Here is a 14,426-nt window from a genome sequence, read left to right on the forward strand (position 1 = left end):
GGGTTTGAGCGAGGTACCACAATATCTTTAGTTCACAGCCATAGCCTCTCTGACCTTCAACACATACTTCAGTCTGACTTTTTGAGACTCGAAAACTGGATTTCCTACAATAAACTGTTTTTAAACACTGACAAGACTGTAACAATGGTATTTGGGACCAAGACTAAATTCTTAAAGCTTCCAGCGACTGAGCTCCATATTAGAACCAACACTAACACCACCCTAACCCCTGTCACTAGTTTTAAATACCTGGGCTTATGGTTTGACTCCCACTTAACATTCGGAATGCCCATTGATACCCTGACAACCAAGACCTACAGTAGAGGCAACTCTTATTCGAACAAAAAACAGTGGCAATTCCCCAAAAAACCCAGGAAACACCCAGGTACATTCTGAATACATGCCTTAAACTTTCCTTAAACTAGCCCCAGCATTTCTGCATTGATTAATGGCCTATCAGATTAACAGCGGGGGTCCCTGGCAGTCCCATTCAAACTGAATTGGACTGCCAGGGATCCCTGCTGTGTTAATCCTATGGGTCGTTAGTCAATGCAGAAATGCCTTAAACGTGCCTCAAACTAGCCCAGAACATACCCATCACATACCCAGCACATACCCAGAATGTAACCCGGCTAGATTACGGCAAATGTTAGAATAAACGTTGCCTCTACTGTATGCCAAACTAGGGATACTTTACAGGAACAAATCCTCCCTAAGTCTCCTGGTCAGAAAGCGTATCGCACAGCAGATGCTAATGCCAATTATTGACTATGGAGACATAGTATATGGCACGGAACCTCAAACCCACCTTAGCAAACTTGACACCCTCTACAATTCAATTTGTCATTTTGTTCTCCAATGCAACTACAACACACATCACTGCGAAATGCTCAAAGAACTAGATTGGTCATCACTAGAGTCTAGGCGCAAAGTTCACCTTTCCTGTCTTGCCTTTAAATTCTTTATGGGCAAGCTACCCAGCTACCTGAACAAGCTCCTCACCTCTACCACATGCAGCACCTATCACCTGAGTTCAGACTCCAAAAGTCTGTTCATGGTCACAAAGCTCAACAAAGTATCTGGCCGTTCCTCCTTCTCTTACCGTGCACCCCACAACTGGAACAACCTACCAGAGACTCTCACATCCACCACCAGTTTAAGTTCTTTCAAATCTAAGGCTGTCTCACATTTTAATCTGGTCTGTAACTGTTTCATTCGCCCATAACATATATTTTCTTTAACTGTGCATGCAATGTCTTGTATATAATCTATACCCTGTTCATTTATGTAACTGTATTTGTAACCATGTATTATTTGTCTTAACTCTGTGCCCAGGACATACATGAAAACGAGAGGTAACTCTCAATGTATTACTTCCTGGTGAAATATTTTATAAAATAAATAATAAATAAATAAATAATTAGTCTTTCTGCAGAAATGTCAGAGAAATATTGCAGCATTACTGGGAGAATGCACCAGATTTGTCAAAGCAGTGTTAGAATACTCGTAGCTGCATCTGTATATACAATATGGTGTTTTAAATAGTTTATGTCTGGGGGCTTGCTTTTTAATAGTGGTTTATTTTTGGTACAGTAGTTAGATATTGGTTGATGGTGTTACTTTGAATTTGCATTTATTTCATAAGTGTTTGGTTTTGGGATTTTAATAGTGAATTGTGTAATTGATTTTAGATTGGATTAATTGATCATTTATTTCGGTTTACTTCTTGCTTTGTTTTTATTTTATTATTGTTTGGATGGCATTGTATATTAATTGTTATTGTTTCTTTTAGTTTGAACATTGATTGGCATAGTGTTACATGATGCCGAGATTATTTGCATCATGTACACACTGTACAATTAAATAGTTTGATTGGCATTTCTTAGATATTTAATTGGCTATGTGATGTTTTGATTTTGCTTTGCTATGTGATGTTTTGAATTTTATTTGCTCTGTGATGTTTTGATCTTTATTTGCTATGTGATGTTCTGATTTTTGTTTGCTATGTGATTTTTTTATTTTGCTTTGCTATTTGATGTTTTTATTTTGATTTTGCTGTGTGGTGCTTGGATTTTGAGATGTGCTGTGTTTATTTTTGCAATGTGATGTTTTTATTTTGGCATGTTTTGGTAATCCTTAACTATTTCTTTGTATATTGGTTAATCATGCCCATATTATACAGTTGTGTGAAAAAGAAAGTACACCCTCTTTGAATTCTATGGTTTTACATATCAGGACATAATAACAATCATCTGTTCCTTAGCAGGTCTTAAAATTAGGTAAATACAACCTCAGATGAACAACACATAACATATTACACTGTGTCATGATTTATTTAAAAAAATAAAGCCAAAATGGAGAAGCCATGTGTGAAAAACTAAGTATACCTTATGATTCAATAGCTTGTAGAACCACCTTTAGCAGCAACAACTTGAAGCAATTGTTTTCTGCATGACTTTATCAGTCTCACATCGTTGTGGAGGAATTTTGGCCACTCTTCTTTACAACGTTGGTATACACAGGTGAAGAAAATTCTTAACCCTATAGGTGCTCAGTAGAAAGTTGCGAGTGGTGCTGTAAGCCTTAGAGAGATAGTCATATTGGAATCCTACCACACGGCTGTATAGAAACAGCTTGAATATATGACCTGATGTCTCTCCCAGCGGCTGGCTCAGAAAGAGCTCCAAAAACGCCGAGATAGAAAGACTCACGGTTGATGAGTGTGTGGTATGAAGGATGAAATAATGATGCTCCTCTGTGCCTTCAGCGTACCCCGAAGTGATGATCCTGGCATCCGTAGGGAGCGTGGATGCATCCGCCGCCAACCCTCCTGCACCAAGCTGGTCGCAGGGGGCGGTCACGTGACCGGCGGCTCAGGCGTCGCAGCAGGATGACGAGGAGAGACGTGGAATCAGCGTGTAGGCGTAGCACCAGCCCGGCGTGCCTGCAGTGTAAGTAGATAGAGAAAATCTTCCCCCAACGGGACAGGTTGACAGCAGCACAGCAATAGAAGGAGAGAGGCTGGGTTGAGTTAAAAGTAGACTTTAATCAGACATCGTGCTAACAGGTCCTCTGATGCATTTCGGTCCGTGGTACCTTTATCAGAAGATTTTCTCTTTCTTTACAACGTTGCTTCAGTTCATTGAGGTTTGTGAGCATTTGTTTATGCACAGCTCTCTTAAGGTCCTGCCACAGCATTTCAATCAGTTGAGGTCTGGACTTTGACTGGGCCATTGCAACACCTTGATTCTATTGTTTTTCAGCCATCCTGTTGTAGATTTGCTGGTGTGCTTGGGATCATTGTCGAGTTGCATGAACCAATTTCGGCCAAGCTTTAACTGTCGGACAGATGGCCTCACATTTGACTCTAGAATACTTTGGTATACAGAAGAGTTCATGGTCGACTCAATGACTGCAAGGTTCCCAGGTCCTGTGGCTACAAAACAAGCCCAAATCATCACCCCTACACCACGTGCTTGACAGTTGGTATGAGGTGTTTGTGCTGATATGTTGTGTTTGGTTTTCGCCAAACGTGGCACTGTGCATTATGGCCAAACATTTCCACTTTGGTCTCGTCTGTCCAAAGGACATTGTTCCAGAAATCTTGTGGTTTGTTCAGATGCAACTTTGCAAACCTAAGCCGTGCTGCCATGTTCTTTTTAGAGAAAAGAGGCTTTCTCCTGGCAACCCTTCCAAAGAAACCATACTTGTTCAGTCTTTTACTAAGTGCACTGTCATGAAATTTAACATTTAACATGCTAACTGAGGCCTGTAGAGTCTGAGATGTAACTCTTGGGTTTTTTGCAATTTCTCTGAGCATTGACGGTCTGACTTTGAGGTGTATTTGCTGGGACATCCACTCCTGGGAAGATTGGCAATTGTCTTGAATGTTTCCACTTTTGAATAATCTTTCCCACTGTAGAATGATGGACTTTAAATTGTTTGGAAATGGCCTTATAACCCTTCCCAGATTGATGGGCAGCAACAATTGCTTCTCTAAGATAATTGCTGATGTCTTTCCTCCTTGGCATTGTGTTAACACACCTCAATGCTCCAGACCAGCAAACTGCTAAAACTTCGGCTTTTATAGGAGGTGGTCACACTTGCTGATGATCAATTAATCATGTGCATTTGATTTGCAGCATCTGTCTCCTATTTAGCATCTTAATTACTATGGAAGCAGTAAGGGTGTACTTAGTTTGTCACACATGGCTTCTCCATTTTAGCTTTATTTTTGTTAAATAAATCATGACACGGTGTAATATGTCATGTGTTATTGTTCCTCTGAGGTTGTATTTACCTAATTTTTAGATCTGCTAAGGTCTAATTGTTATTATGTCCTGATATGTAAAACCATAGAATTCAAAGATGGCGTACTTTCTTTTTCACACAACTGTATATATATATTATATATGGGCATGATGAAGCCACTGTACAAATAAATGGGTGAAGTGTGGGGGTAGTTGCCTGGGGAAGGTGGGAAGGCCTTGTGGATGGGTATCGGGGCAGGGTGGGTTAACCCCTTAATTACTTTCGTGGTTATTAACCAATTAAGTACTTAAGGGGTTAGTGGACATAAGTATGTATTTGCTACGTATTTTTTTGGCAACGGAGGACACCTGCTGTATCCTGACATGGACATCTATCCTATTGCTGTGGTAAGTAGAACTGTATTTATTTACTTTATTTATGCTGGTTTATGTGTTTAATAATGGGAAAATAATCTATTATCCATATCTGGATAATAGTTATTTTGCACATTACTGTACTGCATGTGTTTGTTGGGGTTGGTGGTGGTGGTGGTGGGGGGGGGGGGTTGATTTATTTAAATGTAGGACATGTTGTATTTTTTTTTACATACAGGTTTGGTACTTTAGGTCTGCGGGGACTGAGGACCCCCGGATGCCCACAGAGACCACCTCCGGACCCACGGGGTACACCTGCGGAGAAGAACCGGGAGCCCCACAGTTGTGGGGCCCCCGCAGACCCACAGGGATAATCCAAGGGCGCCCAGACTCCCGTGGGAACCACCTGTGGGCCTCAGATACCTGTGGGGATGACCTGGGGACCCCCAGACACCCGCGGGCCCACCCATGGAGCCCATTGTGGCCCACGGTGACCTGCAGGGACCATCTGGAGGCCCACAGCACCTAGCAGGGACCACCCGGAGACACCAAGACCCTGTGGGCACCCGCCTCTGGTGCACTGTGGGGCCTGTGGACACCCGTCGGAACCACCGGGGACTACTGTCGGCCTGGGGTATTAAGCCTGTATGTAAAATAATAAATCATGTCTTTATGGGGGGGCAGAGGGGGTGAGTGGGTTATGTATTAATGTTTATTAAATATGGTAATGTTTATTTGGGGCCTAGGAGGTGAGTAGTGGGGCTGTTCTGTGTAGTGTTTTTATTGTGGGACGTGGGAGGGGGTGAAGGGGGTATTGTCCCCAAGGGTGGTTAGGTAGGCCTCCCTGGTGGGTAGTGGGCGAGGGTGGGTTAACCCCTTAATTACTCTCGTTGTTACTAACCTATTTGGTGATTAAGGGGTTAGGGAACATTATATTGTCGCTTTTTATTCTCGTGTATTTTTTGCATCACCGGAGGTGAGGGGTGAGGATGAGGACGGCCTTCATTGTGGTTGCCTGGCAGGGGTGAGTGCAAGATGTATTTATTTTATTTCTGCTGCTTCTTATATTTGAAATGGGCAAATGCATTATTATCCATATGTGGATTATAGTCATTTTGCCCATTACTGTATGTGTTAGGGTGTATTTATTAATAATTTTTTGGGGGGCACAGAATTGGTACTGCCTGTAGTATAATTCCTGTGCATCCCCAAAAAATTAAGCTAGTTGATGTATGTTAGGGGGGTATAGGGGTTGTTGGGGGTAGAGGGGGTGGGTGTGTTGTACAGTATATTACAATGTTTATTGGTGGAAATTGTCCCCAATCAACATGCTATTATAACTTAACCCCTTCATTGCCTTAGTGAATAGCCACTAAGGTAATGAAGCTGCTTTAATGTATTTTTATTAATATTTTTCTGGAGTAGGGGGTCTCCTGAGCTGAACAGCTTTGATTTATGGCTCAGGGACCCCCTGCTTCCCGAGTTAAAGGCCCCGGTATGGGGCATCGGGTGCCGGTATCCCTTTGTTTAAATTGTTTACATTGTTAACATGTCACACGTCACGCGACGTGGACGCAATAAAAATGGCGGCGACACTGGCACCCGATGCCCCATACCGGGACCTGTAACTGGAGAAGCCGAGGTTCCCGAGGCTGAAATCAATGCGGTTCAGCTTAGGAGACGCCCTGCTCCGACACACTATTTTAAAAAATACATTAAAGCAGTACGATCTCATCCCCTTGGACACCAGCAGTTCCACTATAAAGTCCATGGCTAAGTGCGTCCAAGGGCAGTTCGGAATGGGAAGTGGGCGAAGGAGTCCTGGTGGTTTATCTCGGGGAGTCTTACTCCGACCACATGTTGGGCACACATCGACAAAGTCCTTGATGTCTCTTCGCATCCCGGGCCACCAGAATATCCGTTGTACTAGATTGATGGTCCTACTGTTACCAGGATGTCCAGTGGTCTTGGAGGTGTGGCCCCACTCCAGAACCTTCTTACGTTGAGGTGGCGGGGTTATAAGGCAACCAACCGGAACAACAAGACCCTCTGGAAAGTGAGACTGCTTAAGTATAATGTCCCGCAAGGTATCGAAGGTATTGGCCAAGAGAATATACTTGGAGGGGATGATTGGTCTCAGTTGATCCTCGGTCTTGTCGTCTATAGCGAACTGACGAGAGAGGGCATTGGCCTTGATGTTCTTCGACCCTGGAAGGAAGGAAATAATAAAATTGAAGCGTGAGAAAAACTGTGACCACCTGGCATGACGAGCCCCTAAACGACAAGCACCCTCGATATAAAGTAAGTTCTTGTGGTCGGTGAGAATTGTAATGGGATACTCTGCACCCTTCAATAAATGTCTCCACTCTTCCAAGGCCAACTTGACTGCTAAGAGTTCCCGATTACCGACATAGTAGTTTTTTTCTGCTGGAGAAAGAAAAGAATGCATAGGGGTGCAATGGTGAGGGCAATGATGGGGACTACTACTGCGGAGAAATTTTGGATAAAACGCTGGTAGTAATTAAAAAAAAACAAAAAGTGTTGGATAGCCTTAAGGGTAGTGGGGGAGGCCCATCCAGGACTGCCTTAACCTTTGCTGGATCCCTGGTGAGACATTTGTTGAAGATGATGTACCCCAGGAAGGTTGTGGACGTTTGGTGGAAGTGGCACTTCTCCAGCTTTGCAAACAGAAGATTCTCCCGGAGGCTAATAAGAACCTGTTTGACGTGGGAAAGTCCTCCTTTTCGGTCTCGGAAAAGATCATTATGTCGTCCAGGTATAATACAGTAATTTAATTGTTTGCTATATTATTACTTGTTAAATTGGTACATGTGAATTACATTTGACAAAGAAAATTGTATTTTAGCCTTTGTGTCCATGTTTACTACTGCCATAAAACGCCTCTGGCACTGGAAGACACCTTACAGCTCATTAAGTTCCATAAAATGTAACTTGACTTCCAGAGCTGAAAGGTACACTATGGCACATGACTGCCTAGTAAATATGTCCCTTATCATTGTCAGAGCAATACTGAGTTAAACTTATTTACTTCTTGCAGTTTTAATGCCAGTTTTTATTTATCTTTTAGTTAAATTTCATCCTGTTTCTGAACACAGTACGGGTTCTCGCAACTAAAATCTGGGAATCGAACGCAGTTGGTTATGACACCAGGAAACAGTACAGGTAGGAGAAATCAATAGAATTTATTCTTTTCTCTCTCAGTCTGTTTTCTTTTCTTTCTACAGGCAGTCCTCGGTTATCCAACGAAATCCGTTCTGGAAGTTGCGTTGGATAGTGAAACCGTTGTAAATTGAGTTAATCAGTGGCGGTGAGCGTTGGATAACGCATTCAAGCGTCGGATAATGCATTCCGGCGTCGAAAACCAGCCCATAGGGTTGCATTGTAAAGCGTTGGACAGGCCATTCGTTGTAAAGGGAAACATTGGACTACCTGTACGCGAGGACTACCTGTACTTTCTAAACTTCTTCTTTGCTTTTGTAAGGACATTTACACCTGTTAACTTTCCTTAATACATGTATGAAGATATATAAAACAATGTATTTATTCTAGTAGAAAAGTGAACACTTAAAAAAAAAAAAAAACCTCGTCTGTTTATAAAAATATACACTTAAAAAATAACTGCATTGACCATTAAGAGATACATGATAGCTTGAATCTATGTACAAAAAAAAAAAAACATACTGTAACAACATAAAAAATACATAAACTCAACGGACTAAAAAAAAATGCAAATACTGTATGTATTATAAAAACATGATCAAGAAAATATTTTAAAAATATGACAAATTCTGAAAAAGAAAAACATTAAAAACTGAAAAAAATAGAAGTTTTTTACATTCTGTACTTATCGAACACAGTAGAAATTAAGGACTTGTAAGTGAGGGCTCCCAAAGTAAGCGGGGATCTTTACTGTAGGTGGAATATTTTTCTTCTCTCTTCACTGCCATAATTTCTTCTGTTCCCAAGGGATCCTCTGCTGGCACTTCAGCTTCCACAGTGTAGGCAATACTGTGGGGAATCTCTACTCCTTTGCCTCTACTGTGCTGTACAGCAGCTGTACAGTACTGTATGTCACCTTGCTGCACTTTGTGGGTGATGCTCAATGACTCTCCTTTTACACAGACTACTAGACTCTCTATTGCAGGACACTGCTCACTCAACTTCAGCTCTCCTCCTCACATGGAACACAACTTGCTTTATAAATGCTCTTGAGTGTCAGCCCAATAAATTGATGAAAAAATAAATTAAGAAACTGCAAAAATATTTTTTTCCATTTCAATGTTGGAGAAGAGTATCAGAGCATTGACTAGGAAGTGCAGCAAGGTGACATACTGTAAAGCTGTAGTGCAGCTCACTGGAGATGATACAGTAGAGACCCCCACAGTTTTGTGTAAGCAGTGGACATGGAGGTGACTGGAGAGAATAAGCCTGGACTGCCACAGAGGTCACATGGGTAGTGAGGAGAGAACAAAAATAGCACCACATAACAACCTTCAACAAACCACCTGTTAAAACTGATGAAACATGAAATCCAACTTACCCTTTTACATTGTTCCCATCGTTTTCCATTGCTTCTAGTGGCTTTTATCAAAGGGATGCCAGTAGTCACCTCAGGGCTGGCTCAGTATTTTAACAGTAGGTATTACAAAGGGACTGTCATGGTAGACCAGGTCTTTTAACACATTTATATTTAAGGGATCCGTCACAAGGCAAAACAAAGCAGTGAAATAAAATGAGGTTTATTTGGATAAGACCTCGGAAACACACAGAAACTCAACATACACACTTATTGGGGACTGTGGGTTGAGATCTAGCCATTTCCTAGTTGCAGGACGCCTGCTTCAGCAAAAGGTGTTACCTTGTCTGCTCTGGCTGGGCCTCTCCATGCTTATCTGGGGGGATGTATAGCTCTTTCACCCACAAGCACCTTTGAGAAGCCAGCCAGCATCTCCTTGTCTTTACAAATGTCCAAAAAAAACAGATCTGCTACACTACACGCCCTTATGGGGCTTTCTGCCTATCTAATACATTGAGGGGGCAGGCAGCCAATTAGAGCACGTACAGTATTGTGTTTGTGCATTCAATGAGAGGAGGGGAAAATTCTAAAATTTGCCAATGAAAATCGTGCCGATGAGTTTGAAACCCAGCAATCATTTTCCTGACTAGCCCCATACCCCCTGCTGAGTAGGTTCCTCAATGTTTAGCTAGAAGAAAGGCTTTCTACTCCAGATAGCAAGTCCACAGACCTTCCCCTTCACCATGTGCCACATACCTGCATGTCGTTTGCAATTAATACATGGAGGCCCTGTACTTGGGCTGGTGACATTGAACTGCTAATCAACATCTGCTGCCTTTTGTCACAAAACTGTCTTTTCTGCATGCAGTTCAGCTCACAGCACAAACACAAAATGCACTGTTGTTTTAAAACAAAGCAACACTAAAACTTGCACTATACAATTTGGACCTAAAATGTGGGGTCTGTGAACTGGGGCTCTAAAACCTGTTCTAGGATACAAGCCTTCTAGACCCATCTCTAATACCTTGCTGGCATGCTATACAGGTTAACCCTGTTTGCTCCAAATATCCCCCTTTTCCCTCATGTTCCAGAAGTATTGTATTGTATGTCTTTATTTACATAGCGCCAAAAGTGTACTCAGCGCTTCACAAAGAATACATTACAGGGAATTAAAATACATTAGGCGCAGCAAAATCAGACAATATGAAAGGAAATCCCTGCCACAAAGAGTTTACAATGTAAGGGGTTTGAGGGGAAACTAACAAAGACAGCAGGTGAGGGAATACGTGCTGTAGATGGGTGTGCTTGGCCACAATGGGTGGTAGGAGTGACTATGGGACAGTAGCCATGAGTGCAGGCTGTTGGGATACTTAACTTGTGGGTGAGTTTTAAGGTTAGTCAGTATTAAATCAGAAGGTTAACACCATTTACAGGGGAAGAGATGGCAAGGATGCATGGATGAGATCGGGTGTGTATGTCTTAGTTCAGCTTAGGGGAGATCCCAGCAGCAGGAAGGAGTAAATAGAGGGTGTGAATAGAGGATTTGTGTGGGTGTTTTTTATTGAGGGGTAAAGAAGTTGTTGGGATAGAGGTGTATAAATAATGGTGCAATGGGGAAGTTGTAGAGAACAGAAAGCTCACAAAGTAGTGAGGAAACAGTAAACAGATAAAGCAATAGGGAGGGCACAGTGAGATGCAGGAGGAGAGTCTTCTCAGGTATTAGAGGATAGGAAGAGTACAAAGAATCACAGCTTTTAGAAAGCCAAGTTCTCACAGCTGCAGAGTTGTTGTTGTGCAGAGTCCAGATCTTCCTCTAATCTTCACCTCCAATTTCAACTTCAAAATTAACTCCAGACAATTTCAATATTACACTTTAAAATGTTTCACAGCCATATGGATCACAGCAAAGAGAGACTGCTTTGTATAGTTAAACACATTCACTTGACTAACAATTAAGGGAGGGGTCTGTCTATTCAGCTCATACCAGTAAGATGTTCATTTGATTAAAGTTCTTTCAATTGATAGATGAAAATCAGATCACAGTCACACCAGTAAGATGTTAATTTGATTAAAGTTATTTCAATGATAAATGAAAATCAGATCACAGTCATACCAGTAATATGTTAATATGATTAAAGTTCTTTCAATTGATAGATGAAAATCAGATCACAGTCATACCTGTTTGAAGAAATTAATCAGAATATTAGTCCAGATATTCAGAATGCATCCATGATTAAAGATTAATCTCCAAAATTAACTCCAGACACTTTCAATGTTACCCTTTAAAATGTTTCACAGCCATAGACGTCTCTGCCCTTACAGATAGTTCTCATAAAGGGCCACCCATACAAGGCATTCCACTTATAAGCTTGCACAGGCAGCTATGGGACCATGATTCAAAGGGAATACAGCACAGAATGCATTAGCTGGCTCACTGGGCTTACATAGTTAAGCCCCACACACAAGGCTCCTAGTTTATAACCCTATGGGGGACTGTTAAAGGGACTTATCCCTGTTAAGAAACTCTAATCCAGAAGTGTGTTGGTTAATTGCACACCAGCAATCAGCCAGACTCCACCTGGCTGATTAGAACTATAGAAAAAGCCTGTTCCCCGAAACAGGAAGAAGATTTCATTAGTCCAGAGGAACAGATGTCATGAGCTGCAGAAGGACTGTACTATATGCTGATAGCAAGACAAGGGACCAGACTCTATGCCTGGACAGACATTGCCTTAGCACACAAGGGAGCTGACCCAGGAGAACTACAAGAAACAGAAAAGACTTTCTTATGGAACTGTTATATACAGTATCTATCTATATATATATATATATATATATATATATATATATATATATATATATATATATATATATATATATAGACCAGCCTCACACTGATGATACCCATCAAGGTTGAAACATGTATGTGAGTGGGTCTAATGGCTTTGCATCTCATCCCAGCCTCTGTCTAAAAGCTGTGTTTAAAACAGCATGCATTGGCTTGAGGATTGGCTTGTGTAATACGAGCTTGAGACAAAAGGTGGCACTGAGTGCTCATTTGCATGTCATTTCCCAGAATCCCTTGCTGCAGTGGAAGCGCTGTATGCTGGGTGACAATGGGGAAAGACAGGGTTGCAAACCTGTCTAAAACATGCAAATGAACATACAGTAATATTTACAGTTGCTTTATATATATATATATATAAACAGAAAAAGAGAGAGAGCGCACGCCCCATAGCATAACACTGCGTGGTTTATTATAAAATAGGGGAAGGGATGGAGGGGGGGGGGGGGGAATCGCACTCACAAGATTAAAAGGTTTAAAAGGCAGTTTGTGAATTATATCACCACCATCCGGTACTGCTGGGCGAAATCACTTCCAGATAGCTGATCAAGATCACCGCCGACCGGATAGGGACGCCGTTACACCGTCTGTATGCTGTTCAAATTCAGCTCTCCACTCCGAATGGCCGATGTATTCTTCCCGCGCTGGGTATTGCCTCGTGCGCATGCGCAGCGTCTTCGTGACGTGATCGCGCTTCTCAGTATCCCTGACGCGTTTCGTCACCAATCGGCGACTTTCTCAAAGGGCTGTGATCCGGTGGCGTGATCCGGTGGCGTGATCCGGATCTCTATACGTTTACCGCGGCACCCGTTCTGGGCTTCTGTGTAAGTCTCCGTTGGGCTTTCCACACTTGAACTCAGTTCTCTGACTCATATATATACTGAGGTGGGGTTGGATCCCCTCGGTTACTTTTTATTAATAAATACATTTATTATTACTAATCCCTGGTGCACATTGTGTGCATTTTTTTCTTTTCTTCCAAGGTGCCCCCCTCTGGGGGTCACCCTGCTTCAGGAGTTCACTGGGGAGATGCTCCGCACACGTGCTGCAAGGGGATTTACATTTCCAATCTACTATACATCTGCAGCACGAGCGCTGAATTTTCTACATTATCTAATATCCTGGAACAAATTTGGATAATTTGACCGGGGTGAGGTACCATCTCATTAACACCTTATATGAGTTCTCCTTTAATGTGGTAGAGACCGAGCTTCTGCCCGCTGCATTGAAAATCTCGGTCCAGTCATCATCCTCTAATGTCTCCTCTAGGTCAGATTCCCACTGGGCCATGTAGCTGAGTTTCTCTCCGTTGTCCTTACCTGAGCTGATCACATCTCTGTATAACCCAGATATTAGTCCCTTTGTGTCTGAGCCTCGGACACAGAGCTTTTTGAAATTTGTTAGTGGAGGTCTAGTTGTTTGTTTTGTATAAAATGCTCGGACCTGGAGGTATCTAAGAATTCTGTATTAGGGATGTCCTTTTCTGACTTAATTAGCTCAAATGTCTTAATAGTTTTTCTACCCTCCAGGTCTTTCAGTCTCGTGATCCCCCGACTATTTTAAAACCTTTGCTGTCCAGCCCTGGAGCAAAGTCTGGGTTACCACACAGCTGGGCCATCAATGAATTTATTGAGGTCAATGAGCAACTAAATTTAGAGGCCTCCCGCACCGCTAATGAGTTCAACACAGAGGAAAATGGTTTACGCAGCGCGGTGAGACCAGATTTAGGATACCAGATTAAGTTGTGCAGCTCTAAGGGGGCGCACTTTTCACTTTCTAATGACACCATCTTCTCGTATTTGGGTCTGAGTGCCATTGTACAATTTGGCATAATTGGGCCGCCTTGTACTAAGCCATCAAGCAGACTACCGCCAGACCACCATTCTCCTTAAGTCTTTGCAAAATCCTTGCTTTAATCCATGACTTCTTATTTTTCCAAATAAATTTGGAGATCTGTGATTGCATGGTCCTTATGTTTGATATTGCCACGGGTATTGGAAGAGTCTGAAAGAGATATAATAACCGGGGTAGGAAATTCATTTTAACGCTATAGATTCTCCCGATCCATGAGATTCCGTAAGAGGACCATTCCTTAAGTTTGGCCCTCAGGGATCGTAAGAGTCTGGGATAATTTGCCTAATATAGAGATTTGAAATTCTTTGTGATGTTTATTCCGAGATACTTTATAGCTACAGGTTGCCAATTGAAATTAAAGTTGAGCTCTATTAATTTCTCCGTCTCTTTTGGAATATTCAGGCTATGAGCTTCTGATTTGGACTGATTCATTTTAAAGCCGGATATGTTGTTAAATTTTTCTAGGAGATCAAAAAGGTTGGGTAGCGAGATCAGTGGCTTTGATAAGGTCAAGATGACATCATCCGCATATAATGCTACTTTGTGGGTGTGTGATAAAATTTGG

General features: G+C 42.1%; 1 protein-coding gene across 1 annotated transcript in view; it reads left to right on the top strand.

The window, feature by feature from the left end:
- PTH2R (parathyroid hormone 2 receptor) overlaps positions 1 to 14,426 on the top strand; it is a 272,319-nt gene that overhangs the window by 200,085 nt on the left and 57,808 nt on the right. The window contains exon 10 of the mRNA XM_075608453.1: positions 7,714 to 7,808. Coding sequence (XP_075464568.1) covers positions 7,714 to 7,808 — 95 coding nt within the window. The remainder of the gene's footprint in view (positions 1 to 7,713; positions 7,809 to 14,426) is intronic.

This window comes from Ascaphus truei, chromosome 7 (genome assembly GCF_040206685.1).
Source record: "Ascaphus truei isolate aAscTru1 chromosome 7, aAscTru1.hap1, whole genome shotgun sequence".
NCBI classification, from domain to species: Eukaryota; Metazoa; Chordata; class Amphibia; order Anura; family Ascaphidae; genus Ascaphus; species Ascaphus truei.